This window comes from Numenius arquata, chromosome 13, assembly GCF_964106895.1.
Source record: "Numenius arquata chromosome 13, bNumArq3.hap1.1, whole genome shotgun sequence".
Classification (NCBI taxonomy): Eukaryota; Metazoa; Chordata; class Aves; order Charadriiformes; family Scolopacidae; genus Numenius; species Numenius arquata.
The window spans coordinates 13,217,176-13,232,736 of NC_133588.1; the positions used below are offsets into that span (position 1 = coordinate 13,217,176).

The following is a 15,561-nucleotide window of genomic DNA, read 5'->3' on the forward strand; positions in this document are numbered from 1 at the left end:
TTGTCAACTCTCTAGAACTTCCAGATCCTTCTATCCTCTAATATTATTACCAACCATTTGTTCTTCGTACTGTATGCTCGCATTTGATTTCTGTTCTGGTGTATCCTTCCATACTTGCATTTATTGGGTTCCTCTCCTTCTAATTTAATATCATTCCAGATTTAGTCAGATCTTAAATGTTTGTATTCTTCATCTGAAATTCTGCCTGCTGTAAAATAATTTTACGTGCACTGTTAATTCCATCATCTTCAATGAAAACACTGCAAGAAAACATGACTCAGAAAAATCTTTTTAGATTCTCCCATTGAAATTTTTCCTAAAGTTACCAAGAATAGTTAAACAACTTCTCTGAGAAGAGCTAGTTTTCCAATTACCCATTTCCCCCACTTACTTAGAACATTAGATAAGGCATTATTAACTATCGTCAGGTTATGCATCAGAGGGAAGTAACTGTGAAATGCAGCAAGAGAAACCTGAAATAGGTTTTGTTTTTTTTACAAATATAGACCATTTATAACCTTACTATCTCTTAAAAATGAATTATTGTTTGTCCTAGCTTCTAAATTAAAATGTGTAATTAGTATGGTTGTCCCTTTCTAAATGTGCAAGTGCCACACTTGTACTTCTTTACCACTCTGATGTTACCTGCCTGCAGTTTTGCCAAATAAACATCAGTGGTTCATAGTTTGCTTTAGAAGTTCCTTTAACTTGTTCACTAGTGTTGCCAGTAAAGCTTCTCACCACACACCTTCACCGCTTGCTAAAATTAACGCTTCAGTATTTTTTTCATGAAGATCAACGTGAAAATTTTTTGTCCGTTTTATTTCTTTTCTAGTCCTGATCGTCATCTCTTTATCTTATGTAGCTTCCTTTACATTTGAGGACGAAGACATTTGCAGGCTGAATCAAGTAGCATTAAACTATCTTCAAGGTGTTTGTGAACCATTAACTTCATTTGTAACAAATTGTGAAGTTTATGGCACAAGCCAGAAATTTGTTCCTGGAAAAGTAACTTATCTTCTTGTGTCCCGAGTACCTGCCCTAAATAAAAACTGTACAGAAGGGCCCCAGAGCTCAAACATTAAGTCAGAAGATTTCCTAATTTCACCTGCTGAACTCCAGGTACTTTAGGTCTAGATTTTACCGTGTTTACCCTCTGACACTTGTGATCAAAAATTTATTCCCAGTGGCATGAGATGAAACTGATGAGTTCCCAGCGAATCCAACAACAGGATCTCAACTCAGCCACACAGAAAACAAGGAACATTATCAGCAGCTACCGATGAAAAACATACACGATTGCTATATACCCTTACACAACGATGGTAACCTAAGCAGATTTGAAGTGAAGTATGTACGGAATGGAGCAAATAATCTGTCTGGAAGTCATAAATTGAAACTAATGTAACACATTTTTGAGTGTGGGTGCATGAACAAAGCACTAATATACCTATTTCCCAAACAGGGCAGAGAACACTACAAAAAAAAAAAAAAAGAACAGCCAATGAAGAAAAGTCACCTTTTTCCACAGAGCAAAGCACTAATTACATGGCACTCAGATCTTCGAGTAAACATTCTATACCGATAACAGCGTTGAATATACGAATTACAGGAATCGCAGCAATTTAACTCCTACCTGTATCAGCCGCAATAAGATTAATTCCTTTTCACTGGAAAAGGATCTATACTCTGATTATTACTATTTCTCTGCAAAACCAGCTAGCTAATAGTGAAGGTGCAGAAGAAAACTGTATGAAAATTATATTGCTATTTTAATACATTAAAGACAAAATAAAAAGCTCTGCTCCCACCTGGTGGCAAAAAATAGTACAGAACAGTAGAAGTCTAGAAAGTTAACTTAAAGCTGAAGCAATTTGGATGAGACAAAAAACCTGGTTCATCTATGACAAGCAATTCTAACTTTGTGGTCATCACAAAATAGTTTTAAGTTAAAATTCATTACCAAGTGATAGCTTAAGATTTTAAGAGTACAACTTACTCCACATGTATGGGTTCATACAAACCATAATCACCTGCTTATACACATTTTTTTTTTAATACAGTCAACTGTGTTTTTAACATCTAAGTGAAAAATAAATATAAATTATTCTGACAGCTTTCCTCTCAACAGACAATTTTAAGTAATTAAACCGCTACTGAGTATGGAAGGGATGAGAGGCCGGCATATACTTCTGGGTATTCTGAATAGAAATCTCCAGGTCATCTTCTGGTTAGAGTAGAAAACTTTAACTTGAAGTTATCACACACGAAACACCGTTGTACTTGTAAATTAGCTTGTAGCATAAATAACAGGATTTTGCACAAGCCTTTTCACATATGGACTATTCAACAGATTTAAAACAGTTACTTTTGTTCCAGCACTCACGAGTCAGTGACAAAATGCAATCACCTGGATATTTTTCTTCACATTTTCTGACTGAATCTGCAAAAACGATCTCATGTATATTCTAGCATTTTTCATTAGAGCCACAAATACGACAGAACCAATGGTCAAAGTGACTAAAATTTCTGAAGCAAGACCTATTTAGACATTACACTGAAGCTACTTTAGTGTCCAGGAATTTCAGCTACTTTAGCATAAATATATTAATACTTTTCTTGTAATGCAATGCATTACAAGTGCAATGCATTACAAGACTGTAAATACTGGGTAATATAACACAGCATTTTCAGAACAAACTTCTCTAACATGTTCTCCCCACTACAGCAGCACACAGCTGAATGCAACCAGCCTATTTAAAAATCACAGATCACTTAAACATACTGTTTGACAAGTAGCATCTGGGATAATGACATGGTAATGTCTCACTGGAACGTTTACCGGGGGATACAAAACTAGCTTATTTAAATTACACCCTTCATAGCAGTGTTTGAACAGTCATCTTATTAAGAACATTAACAGAGGAATCTTCTCCATCGATATTCCATGCTCCTGTTTACAAGCAGAGTTAATACCCTTCCAGTGTGACAGCCACTCGTGTGTATGAACTATACCTGCAATCTTTATGGCTACGGGATCCTCTGAAACTGGAACAGGTCCCTCTTTGACTTCAACCTGTTTCTCAGGGACCAGAGTAGATGTGGCAGGAGGGGTATACTTAGTCTCAACATAGACCACAGATGTGGAAGCAGAGGGCTTGGAATTGTGAAAAAGACTAGCCCACGATTTTGCAGGCTGATTAACAGGGACTGATCCTGCAACCGGGACTGTTGCCTCAGTAGTAGGTGAAGCTTCCTCAGGCTTAGCTTGGTCTGAGTCAGTGCTTTCCACAGTGTGCAATTCTACCCCATTGGCAGCTGTGTCCTCACCAGAGGATTCAAGTGTTTGTCCATTAGTAACGCCAAGATTTTCAGTAGTATCAGTACCAGCATAAGACTGTACAACAGCTGTCCTTAAAGGGCTATCTCTGCCAGTCTCTGAGGGGATGCAAAACTGTTCAGAATTAGTAACACGGCATACCTCAGGCTGCCCTGCAGTCCTGGTATTGTCTAGTGCGCTAGAAACAGAATCATCAGAGACAGCTTCATGAATGAAGTCCACAGAATTGTCCGGGCTGTTGCAAGTCCTTGGTGTGGCCAGGGAGGGTATGTCTCCCGTCAGTTCCGTATCCTCCGTGCTTATGCTGTTTAGTCCCGATGAATTTGTATGGCCATTTACAAGAGCTTCTGTGGGAGCGACGCCATCACTGACATCTTCCAAATAACTGTAGTATCCAGGCGGTCTTTTTTTCTTCTTTTTACGCTCCCTTTGACCAAGGCCTCCAGACAAACCATCGTTTTCAGCATTAGAACCGCTGTCCAAAGCGAGGGTTGGATCACTGAACTGGCAGTCAATGGAGTTGTAGTTTGTTTCACTGAGACTATCACCAGGGGTTTTCTGAGCAGGTGCACAGCTGAGAATGAACTCTGGAGCCTGAGGATTCAGAGTACTTGAAATACTGTAGTCGGTGTTATTTAGTACAGATGACTGTGTCTCAATAACTTCATTAACACCAAATTCAATTCTCTGATACTCTTCCCCTGGACAAAAGAAAGCAAACCTGAGTTAGTGAATGACATCTGATCAAAAAGCTACAAGATCAAGAAAAAAACATTTCTTGCAACCCAGAAAACAAACTTCATTCCCTCAAACTAAAATAATTCTCATTCTCCATCTCAATCCTGAAGAACATTTCAAATCATCATTTTCTTTAAGACAAAAGAGTATGTAGTTTTCCAAATCACTGCACAGTTCCTGCAAATAACACCTATTAAATTCATTTATTAAGAAAAACTATTAAAGCCCAATGACTTAAGCAATACTCTGCATTAAGTTAAGTACTGGTTAAGTGCATATAAAATACAGTGCAATATTTAACTCCGTACTTCTTCTAACGTCAGCCTTTTCCACCGACAATTAAAAAATCCATGCCTTTACCTGTTTAACTTATAAAAATAATTTCCACGTGTGGAGTTTGTTTTTTGATTTTAGGGGATTTTTTTTGTTTTTCCTGGTGTGTAAAAATTTATCATAATCATAACTGAAAACTATTTTTCATTAATTGTACGGAAACCCTGCAATTACAGCTTTTGAAACTCTAGCCTCATCAATAACCGATTTAATTTTATCACAGGTCAATTTACTACTATAGGAGAATATGATATATATGACTAAAATTTTATGACAACAAATGCAACAGATATGCCTCAAAATAAGTCAGCTGTACATAGAAGCAGTACTGAAAAATTTGCGAAGAGGACTGTATTGTTTCGGGGGAATTTGGTTTTTTTATATTTTTTTTAATTTATCGTGGAACTTTGACATGCTCTTTCAAGAAATGCTAAGACACATTCTCATGGCAGGCTGCAGTATCACAAAATATTGTCAGTCGAAAAAGTTCCATGGAATTGCAATACTAATTAGCTTTACAATGCACGAGTGCTAACTAGTAACATTGAATACTTCAGTTACAGCTATTTCTGCAACTATCAAATAAAGAGGTAAAATTAATGACACTTTGAGTGTCAGGAATGTTAAAGAAGATTACATTCTAGTACTTAAAGTTTTGCAGGTCTTTATGATATGTTACAGTTTCAAAAAGATTAATTTTAATATTTTTCTGTTTCCTCAAAGATGGGGGGCAAAAAAACCCCTAACCCACCCCACATTTCAAACTTTTACAGACTGTTACTAGAGCTTTAAACCACACTAGATACTATTTCCAAAGGAATATAAGTGAATACACCACTAAACTTTGAAGATTTTGTGCAACTTATATTATGTATGACACGTCAATGGATACATATTTTAAAGTACACCACAGACACTCATTAAAAGTAAGGTGTGTTGTTTTTTTTAAAAAAAACACAACAAAAAGCAAGCAACGGTTCCCAAGGAAAAGACGTTATTCACACATCTAAGGAAACAATCCTGTGGGAGGACACAGTCTAGTAGAGAATGTTTTGATATGTAACTGTCAACATAAGTGTTCTGAAACTCTCCAAATACTTTCTAGAAAAGTACACTGACAAAAATTTTAGCTTTAAAAAAGAAAGTGAAAGAATCAAGAATCTACAGGGTACTTGTTTTTTAATATCAAATGAAGAATAACAAACATTCAATGTGTGTTGAGGTTTGACTTACACATGCAATACCAACATATTATGAATTAAGGAACAAAGATATGTAATACAGATGTTAATTGCTCTGCTTTGATCTACTAACCTAACTAAAAGAGAAATAAACACTTTTCACATATCAATTTCAATCTTGCTGCCAGTCAGGCTAAAGGAAACTTTAAAAAAGTAAAAGAGAGAGAGAGAGAGAGAGAAACACTGTCAAGATTTCTCTAAATCATGTTAACAAGTGCCTGAATTTCAAGTTTTCTTCACCTCTCCCCTACATCCATGGGAACACATTTTATAACACCCTGCCTGTCAATCCACCATTCACCAACTACTTCTGCAATCACTGCCTCGCTATCACCAACCAGAAAAGAGGGCTTATGTTTCTTTGAAAAAAGAAATCAGCAGCCTAGAGGCAGGGAGGTGGAAAGCTGCTGCCTGATACCCACTTAAGAGGGAAGGGCTGGGAGATCTCAGGCATCACCCTAATAATTTAGCACCAACACTAACTGGCTCTCAGTATTAGACACCAGCTGATCTGTCAAGACACAGCTCAAACCCAGCCACAGCTTCATTTGCTTGGAAATGCAGGGCATGGGGTTTAGGGGATATGGGATGCAAATTCACAAAAAACTATTCCTCATTAGTTCATCTACTTATGGAGCAACTTGTTAGTTCAAGCATGAACCAAGAGCTTGCATTACTGTTTGCAACAGTAAAAAGCACAAGCAACAACTGGTAACACCTAATATTCCACCAACCACAATAAGAATGAATTATTGGGCACGTTTCAAAAACCTACCAATTCAAAATACTCTGGGACTTCTGCTTCTTCCAAAATCCCCGTTAAAAAAAAATAATAATTGCTTCAAAACAAAGAACGTTATTTCCCTTTGTGGCGAGTTAAGTCTACCACAGCCAAAAGAGAGTTCTCACTTCTGCACTCCTGTCCTGCTCTTCTGGTCCCCAGCAAGCTGCCAGCACTCGTGTTACAGAAAGCTAACCTAGCATAAAAAATAATCCAAGTGGGTACTACTACTACCTTTTTGGTGAATTTATCAGCTTACCATACACTAGAGAATCACAAGGGCCAGGTCAGGGCAAGCAGGGAGCAGAAAGCAAAGCACATCCCTTAGGATTACAGCACAATGGTAATTTAGCTGAAGGGACAGCATGAACATCATAGGCTAAAATCTTACCAAGAGCATAACTGATATTCTAGCATTTAACATACAAATTATGAAGTTACATCTGAGGAATTAAACTTTACACCTTACAGCAGGATTAGAATAATAAATACCAGCAGCTACTGTACAGTTAGTCTATGGGGTGACCAGCAGAAGCTCATTTGCCGTAAGATTGTGTCAAGATGCTTTGAAAAAACGAGAGGTAAATTTTTCTATTTGTTTTGACTTTCCACTTTGCTTCTGGGCATCTTTGTTTCAATCTAGTTCACAGTGCTATTTCTGAACAGACTGAAACAGATCTATCTGTCATGAACAACATGACACGCATATTGAAACAAGTATCAACAGATGCTCCAAGGACAGAGTCTACGTACACCAGCAAAAGCTGTGCATACATAGCATTAATTAGACTTAACGGAGTTCTGCATATTAGAGCTTCAGCCGTGATTTGATTATTCCTAGTAAGCATTAACAGATCTTCAAATTCCATAATACAGTTAAATACTGAAGATAAGTATAGGAAAAAAATTAGACTACAAGTGGGTGACAAGATGGTCAGTGTGTGTCGTCTCATAATTATAAATGTTCTGCATAACCAAAGCATTCCATTTTAGTTTCCACAGCTTCTTATCCAGCCATCACAGTGAGAATACGCATGCACGGTACAGTGCAAGCTTGTTAAAGACATTTTTCAGGCAAAACCTAATTTGCTGTCATTACCTAATCTCAGGGCTGGGAGGGGTTCTCTCAGGGTCTAGGAATGATCTGAAAAACATTTGTACAAGCTAACTTTCTGTATGGCTTGTGAACATTAAAATCTCAGTCTTAAAGAACAGAATTTATATCCATAGTTAGACAAAGCAATTTATGACTGGACACCCCCGTCATCAACAGCAGACGATTTGTACCATATGGCCCTTTTAATGAACATTTCAAACTCCTACTTTAAACTACTCAGTGTCCTAAAACTGGTCTTGTACTAAATAAAGCTGCTGAATTTTCAGAAATATTCCACATCTGCGTTCAAATGGAGCCTGCTGTCCTTCTTTATGACTAGCTATCTTATTTACCTTTAAATGCAAGGCCAAAGCCCCTAAGCACAATTAATGATCAGGTGCTCTTAAACATGAATATGTGCATTTTGGTCCTCTCAAGTACTTTTGTACTTGTCCAGTCAGACACCTGCATTAGTTTGAAGGAAATCTGGATGTCATTTGTATCATTCTCATATACACGTGGGTAAGTCTCAGCTTCCTTGCTCTTCCCTGGTTCAGGGAAAAAAAAAACAAATACTAATTTACCTGCCACTTAAAAGACTGAGAAAGTTGAGTTTAAGCTATATAGAGTGATGATCACATGGCAACTTCTACTTAACTATATATATTAACTATGAAGTAGGCCCAGGTTGTAAGGTGCATGGGTTGAGACAGAGTACTTGTGTGACTGTTACAGCATTAAAACAGGAACTCTGTAATGCTTTTTTATATCACGAGTCATACTTTCACCAAAAGAGAAAAGGATTTTCCAGAAAAATAACTAAGCCAGACAGAAACAAGAGTCAAAAGGGACACTGCACAGAGCACTGCTTGCAGAGCTGTCTTCAGGCTGCAACTGCCAGAAAATACGCTATGGCTCTTCCAGGAGGGCCAGCTGAACGGCACACTAGTTACTTATCTCTTCAGTACAAGTTCTCTAGCAAACTTTAGCCCCCCACGTTTTTACAGCTACATTCTGTGATATTTCAGCAAGACATTCAGATTGTGTGGTACACAATTAAGGAGGAATAAGCACATCTACCTAATTAGCTGAAGTTCAGTGCAGTATTTTCAAATACTCTCACGGATCTCATTCAATAAAGGTGTTTTAAAAAACCAACCTGCCAAACATATGCATATCTACCTGCTGAACGAGTTCTAAGATTAAAGAGAGGCTGTAGTAAATCTAAGGAAAATGTCACAACCTTTAAGTTTCAACAAAATGGATGTTGATTTCTTACCATTGTGAAGCTTACCTGTGGACTTAATACCACATGAAACTGTTTCATTATATGGGGGGAGCTGTACAAAAAAGAAAAGAAACTTATTTAAAGACAAAGCAACTCTATCAACATTTGATATCAGTTTCATTTGAAACATCTGAATCCTTTAAAAATAACATTATTAAGGTTTGATTTTCTGAGAGTATGCCTTGAACTCATGCTTCTATATTTATCAAATCCCACACTGTAGCTTCAAGTGTCCTTGCAGATTACCACAGTTACTGAAAGATAAAGATTATCTTGGGTACACACCAGAGGCTCATCAACTTCTCAAGCAATTCACCTCACAGCATCAGATCTTCCTCCATGAACAGCAACTCACAATTTTAAAATGAGGAACATACCCTCTTTTTTTTAGACAAAAACTGAAGAAAGACCAAATTACCTGTGAAAGGATGAAACAAAGTTTTGCACAGACAATAGTCGCACCTAATAAACCTTTTGACTCTCAGCCTGGTTCAGCTGTAGTGCTGCCCTTGAAATGCTTCAGCTAAGTGTATTCTTAATCATATTAAACAAAACCAAAAACTTTTTATCATCAGCCAAAGCATAATAGAACCACAGCATATAGTCTCTATCTGGATTGGAAATATGTTTAGTATAAAACACTGGCATCATTTTATGGACTCAGTGGTTTACAGAACCCCTGCTACTGTGTAACCACAGCTGGGCAATTTCTAATCCCCCCTTGCCTTTCCCCAAACTCCCCCAGCAGCTGAAAGCCTTCTCCTGTGCCTGCGTGGTGGCCATTGCTACACTGATGGCCAGCAGCTGCCTGGAGAACAGCTGAGCTGCTTCTGCAGTGGGAGCTAAAACTTTCAGAGTATAGTGCAGTTTTACAATGCTATTCTAAATATTAATTGTAATGGTGTAACAAATATCATAGACTTCTCCATTGAATTCTCCAGTTCCCTAAAGCTACAAATACTTACATATTGCCTTCTCAAAGCACTGTAGACAACAGTGCATCGGAAGTGCTAAAAAAAAAAATAATCCTAAAATTCCATTATAAAAAAGTGCATAAAAAGAACCCATACTGTAAAATCCATTTATAAACCACAATACATCAACTTTCCAGGTCAAAAATGAGAATCAACAGCTCAGAAAGAGGCTCCAAGCTATTAAGAACCTATTATTTCTATTAATATTGTACACAGAGTCAATATAATTTTATACTTAGAGCTAAAAAAGTTACTCTGAAAGCCTATCGTCAACAGTTTATGATAAAACTTGCAATTCTTGTTTTTCTCCAATTCAAAGGGCTTAAGAAAGTACAAAGTAAAAAAAAAAGAAAATGGAAAAATAAAGTAGTCCATCTATTGCCCCCCTACACATCTGGTTGATCAACAGCACCTTTGGGAGGTAGAGATTTCTGAAGTGACCTGTGTCATACAACTGGGTCATATGAATCCTATCAGTCAAGAGGTATCTGACAGAACATGTATCAAAAATGCCATGTAAAAAGAGGCATTCTGGACAACTTTTAGCTTTAACGAGTCCCTTGCCTCGGCCCACCCTTCAGTCTATAGGTAAGGGACTTCAGAAGGACACCGGCATCAACGGATGCTTGGACTTCCGGAACTGGCACCGTCCCCAACAGAATGTATGTCAAAAACCACTGCAGTATTATAATCTCAGTCCTGTCCTTTTTGAATTTCACCCTATTTTTTTCAGACCACTTTCCTCTGAAATATCTGCACAGTGTAAAACTAATAAGCATATTTTTATTTCATCATCCAGATAATTAAAACATCGAACTGAACCAGATCAAGGACAAATTTAAGGAACATTGTTCAACACAGTTTTTTATTTTGATAGCTAACCAGTAAGTGGTACACTTGAGACAGTTATAAAATGAAGTAAGACTGGTTCAAACTCTGTAGGTTTGTGTTTCCTCAACACATTTTATGAGAATAGCTTTACAGAAGTCAAAATACGACATTTTCATCTTGCACAATGTAAGCGTTAGAATAGCTGATGTTGGACACACTTCTTTCTAAACTTCCCCCAAACCCCACCCCATTCCCTTCATGCACTTTTATTGTTTATCACTATACTATACTAATTATGCTTGGAAAATTAAGTTACAGGAAACTAAGATGCACTAACAATGGTTGTCAGATTTGTAAAATGTGACAAAAAGGATTTCCCCTTCTACAGTTGAAGTGATGATTTCCTTTATGTTGAGAGGAGAGGACGGAAGCATGATTGAAATGTTTGAATGGAAACGTTTGGAGGAAAAACGTGGAAATTGACCTAGAGGAGAATTATTTTTCAAGTCTGGAGATTACAACAACAGCATAATACTGTCCCCTACAAAGGAAAATGGTCTCTTCACCCTCTAGCCAGAGCTACAGAGAATAAGAGTCTACAATACTATCTGTAGTATGTTATGAACTCAAACACACAAAGTCAACTGTTTCCACTCTGTGGGTCTCACTGCCACTGTAATTAGTTCATTATTGATTCATTTCTCATAGCTCATGCACAGCCTTCCTTGTAAGCACAGCTTCCATGGCTAGCAGTGCTCCACCTGTCAGAAAATATTAGGAAACCCTGTGCTTCAAAAGGCTCACGAGATTTAGCAGCCCACCTTCCTTACAAATAAGAACTGTACTGAGAAAGTTTTCTCTAAAAAAAATGAAATAAAGCAATCAAAGCTGAGGTAACAGGGCTGAATAACTCACTTTCAACATCCTATCACTAGTGCCAGCTGTTCCAGCTTCGAAAGATGACAAGCAGAAGGTGGAATAATTAGTTTCTTATTTCTAAAAATTGACTTAACATCCACATACATGGAAAGAAGACTCCTGTTCAGTTTGAAAATTAGAAAGCTAAGAGAATGGTAAAAAAATTAATTGCATTGTTATATGTCAAATACACACAAAGACAAATAGCTTTAAAATGTTATTTCTAAAAGAAGTTTAAAGTAGATCTTACCTCAACAGAGCATCGTGGAGTCACAAAGAACTGATTAAATTCATCAGGGCTGAACTCCCCAAAAATATACTAAAAATAAAAGAAAAGGATCTTTATTAAAGAACTATTTATATTCAATATAATTAATAAATTCATGGTAAAATTTATTACGATACCAGCATTCAAAAAGTCTGTGTGTGTTGGGAGCCAGAAACTCACCTGTTTGCATCCCAACTCTCATCTCAATTCCTTCCTGAGTCTTTAGCAAAGTACTTTAGGCTCTAGAACTGTATACAACGTGTTTTCCTTCACATTGCGACTAGAGGTAACCACAGCACCAACTGCAGCTCATCCCGTGACCAGTTTTAAATCAACACGTAGGGTGACAAGTTGCGTCAGTTCATGTAAGGCCTAGACACATGCTGGTTTCCCTTCTAAAACAACACAGATACCTACCCTTCACAACAGAAGAAAAACCCCAAGAATTACTTTTCCAGAGTTCTCCTAACTAATGAATTACACCAGACTAATGGTACCACTACCTGAGTGCACAAGCACAGAACCGACACCGCCTAGGTGTAGAAAAATACACAAGACCTAAATATCATCAGTTTTTGTACAGCTGCTCTTATGAATGGTTACCCCTTATGAATGTGCCCGAAACAAACCTAACATGAAATGTCTTTTCCCACCATTATCTTCCTGCACCCTTTTAAATACTTTGCATCTATATTTCCATGAAAAAAGTACCTAACAGTTAAAAAATAAATTAATTAAATAATTTAAAATAAATTTTAAAATAAATAAATAATTAAATAAATAAAAAAATAAATTTAAAAAAACCACACCAAAATGGAAGTTTATATTTAGTCTACAGAAATCGAAACATTCCCAATAAAAAGGCCTGACGTTGCCATTTCATAGCACCTGGAATCTTCTATAAACTTCCACCACCAGTTGTGATAAGCTAAAGAGCATCTGAACATTCAGGAAAGCAGAGAGATACTGTGACAGAAAGGAGCCGAACAAGGAGTTGAATAAGCTGACAAAACAGACCAGAGGACTGGAAAATATCAGTGATAGCACATTGTTGGCATGTGGAAGGATACTCACATCAAGAGTCACTAGTCACATCTATTATGGCTATGGATAAAAACAGGTCAGTTTGGTCCCGTACATTATAGCTTATGACTCGCATTCATTTTCAGTGTATGCTGGTGGTCATTTAAGACAATTCTTTGCCATCTTCCACCCTTCCATCAGAAAAGCTTTTTTGTCAGTGTCAAGTCTTGCTCGTGGCAAATCCTTACCCTTGGCTGTATCAAAACATAACTAACTAGATTGGAAATTGAATCACGGGAAAAAGTTCTTAAAGTTTGAAAAATCATCTATAGTGTAGTGCAGGCTGTTTCTACAAAATGTAGACACAGTAATTCAATCACAGTATTTTTTTTAGACTTTAGGCGATTTATTCCCATAAAACTCATGTACTTGTAGTTGGCTGTGAGTCATGCAAACAGCATTCATGAATTTCAAAGCTAAAGTTTAAGCTAAATTCCACAGCAATTACAAAATGTAGTTTTCTTACACAAGAAGCGATTTTTACAAACATCACTTATGTGTGGAAAGAGTTTAACCGTTTTGATGCCCTTCAGCATTTTTAAACAAATATTAATATAATCTAGTTTAGTCAACAAACAATTCTAGCAGTCAAAATAAACTGGAACACCTGTGATACAAGCATTGGAAGCACAGTGAAACAGTTAATGCTTTAAAATCCCTTCATATAACCAACTGCTAACTATCAACTGAGACCTAAACAGAACAGGGTCCCTAAATTGCATTTGAGTGAATGGCTTCAGTTCTTGGCACAGAACTTAAACCTGGCTTATGTTCTCAATATCAACAAGTCATTTTTATTCAGTAACATACCAGCTAGAATTTATCATATTCCAAAAACATGCTTAAGAAAAACACATGCTGAATCATAACTAAATAATGTTTTTAGGAGATATTTTTGATGCAGTCATGCAACAAAAAAAAATAATAATCTCAACTATAGACTATTAAAAGTTACATAAATTCAATCCTAATTCCTCCATATAAAAATGTTGATAAATGAAAAAGACTATTATTAACTGAGGTATCACAGGTCTGGTACTTCTTTCTGAGCAAAATAAAGTGCTTCTTTTTTAATTAGAACACAAAAACACAACAAAACAAAAGCTAAACAAAGTGATCATTAATACTATCTTAATGAAACTGTTTTATTATATAATGATGTATTCACACAGGGAAATGTTGTGTCTATGCAACCCTAATTTAAAACAGGACACTAGAAATTTACCAACATCTAACCCAAACACTAATCCTAGTCAGACTATAGCACAAAAGCCCCATCCCACTTGTGTCTAAAGAAACCAGAATTTTTTGAGGCTTTATTTAACAACGCTTTATACTGCAAACACAAAGTAAACCAGGTAAAAGATTCCTGCGTAATAAGAGAATTTTTCCTGAGAAGAATACTCTCTCAGAATCAACTTATTGGGCCATATGACTGATGACATTAAACCTACCCAATTTAACCGACCTTCCTTTCCTCTGCGTCTCAAGTCAGCCGCGTCTCTCCAGAAACAGATTTCTGCAAACTGCACACGCAGCACCCTCTGCTATCACGACAGAATTTTCTACCCTTTTTAAGGCACAACTACATGCCGAAGCGAAAAAGAACCGAGATATCACATCACTTGGCGAGTATAACAATTTCTACAAAAAAAAGGATGCAGAGGAGGGGGAAGCCATTGCATTTTAAGCAACTTGAAATACAGGGTGTGCTCCCTGCCTGCTCTCTGTTCATCCTACATCCCAATGAATCCGTGTGCCTGGAGCTACACAAACCTTCTCTGTGTAAGAACATACTTGCTTTAGCTGTGGAACAGCTTCAGAAAGACACCACTGTAGTACCTACCCTGAAACATTAACTCAAATTTAGAAGGTTTTTGGGCAACTGAAATGCCCAAGCTGTAAGTAGTTTTAAGCAAGAGCGCACTAAGATTTTATCAAAGCAATGCATCCTTGCAAGAAATAATCTCATTATCAGCATGAGCTTTTGGGGTCCTGGCTTGTACACTCCAAATTATTCCACAGAATTTCAAAAGCTTCAAAATTAGCTTTTTTCTAAACTGATAAATAAAACCTAACGCTTGGAACAATCAAACAAAAGTTTCATTAAATTATTTACACAATTCCTACACAAGCTATTCACGATCACCATTCATTTACCCCACACTCTGTAAATAACATTCAACACACACAGCAAAGACACAATATCATTGAATTTCACTGAATTTCACTGAATTTTTAAAGTTGGAAGGGACCACAAAGATCATCTAGTCCAACTCCCCTGCTGAAGCAGGATTCCCCAGAGCATGTCAGAGCACGTTACTCAGGACTGCATCCAGGCGGGTCTTGAAAATCTCCAAAGAAGGGGACTCCACACCCTCCCTGGGCAGCCTGTTCCAGGGCTCTGGCACCCTCACCGTGAAGAAGTTTTTTTTCATATTTGAGTGGAACCTCCTATGTTCCAGCTTGTGCCCGTTGCCCCTCGTCCTCTCACTGGCAACCACTGAAAAGAGTCTGGCTTCCTCCTCCTTCAACCCACCCTTTAGATACTTATAAGCATTGATAAGGTCTCCCCTCAGCCTTCTCTTCTCCAGGCTAAAGAGTCCCAGCTCTCTCAGCCTTTCTTCATAAGGGAGATGCTCCAATCCTTGAATCATCCTCGTTGCCCTT

At 37.3% G+C, this 15,561-nt stretch overlaps 1 protein-coding gene across 2 annotated transcripts in view; it reads right to left on the bottom strand.

Moving 5' to 3' along the window:
* The window catches only part of USP10 (ubiquitin specific peptidase 10), a 55,050-nt gene that overhangs the window by 21,891 nt on the left and 17,598 nt on the right, over positions 1-15,561 (bottom strand). Inside the window, exons 2-4 of one of the 2 annotated variants that reach the window (XM_074157851.1) lie at positions 11,791-11,859; positions 8,824-8,869; positions 3,016-4,041 (exon numbers count right to left, since the gene is read on the bottom strand). In XM_074157851.1, the coding sequence (XP_074013952.1) occupies positions 3,016-4,041; positions 8,824-8,869; positions 11,791-11,859 (1,141 nt within the window). Of the gene's footprint in view, positions 1-3,015; positions 4,042-8,808; positions 8,870-11,790; positions 11,860-15,561 lie in introns of both variants that reach the window. The other variant, XM_074157850.1, reaches the window with a different exon arrangement.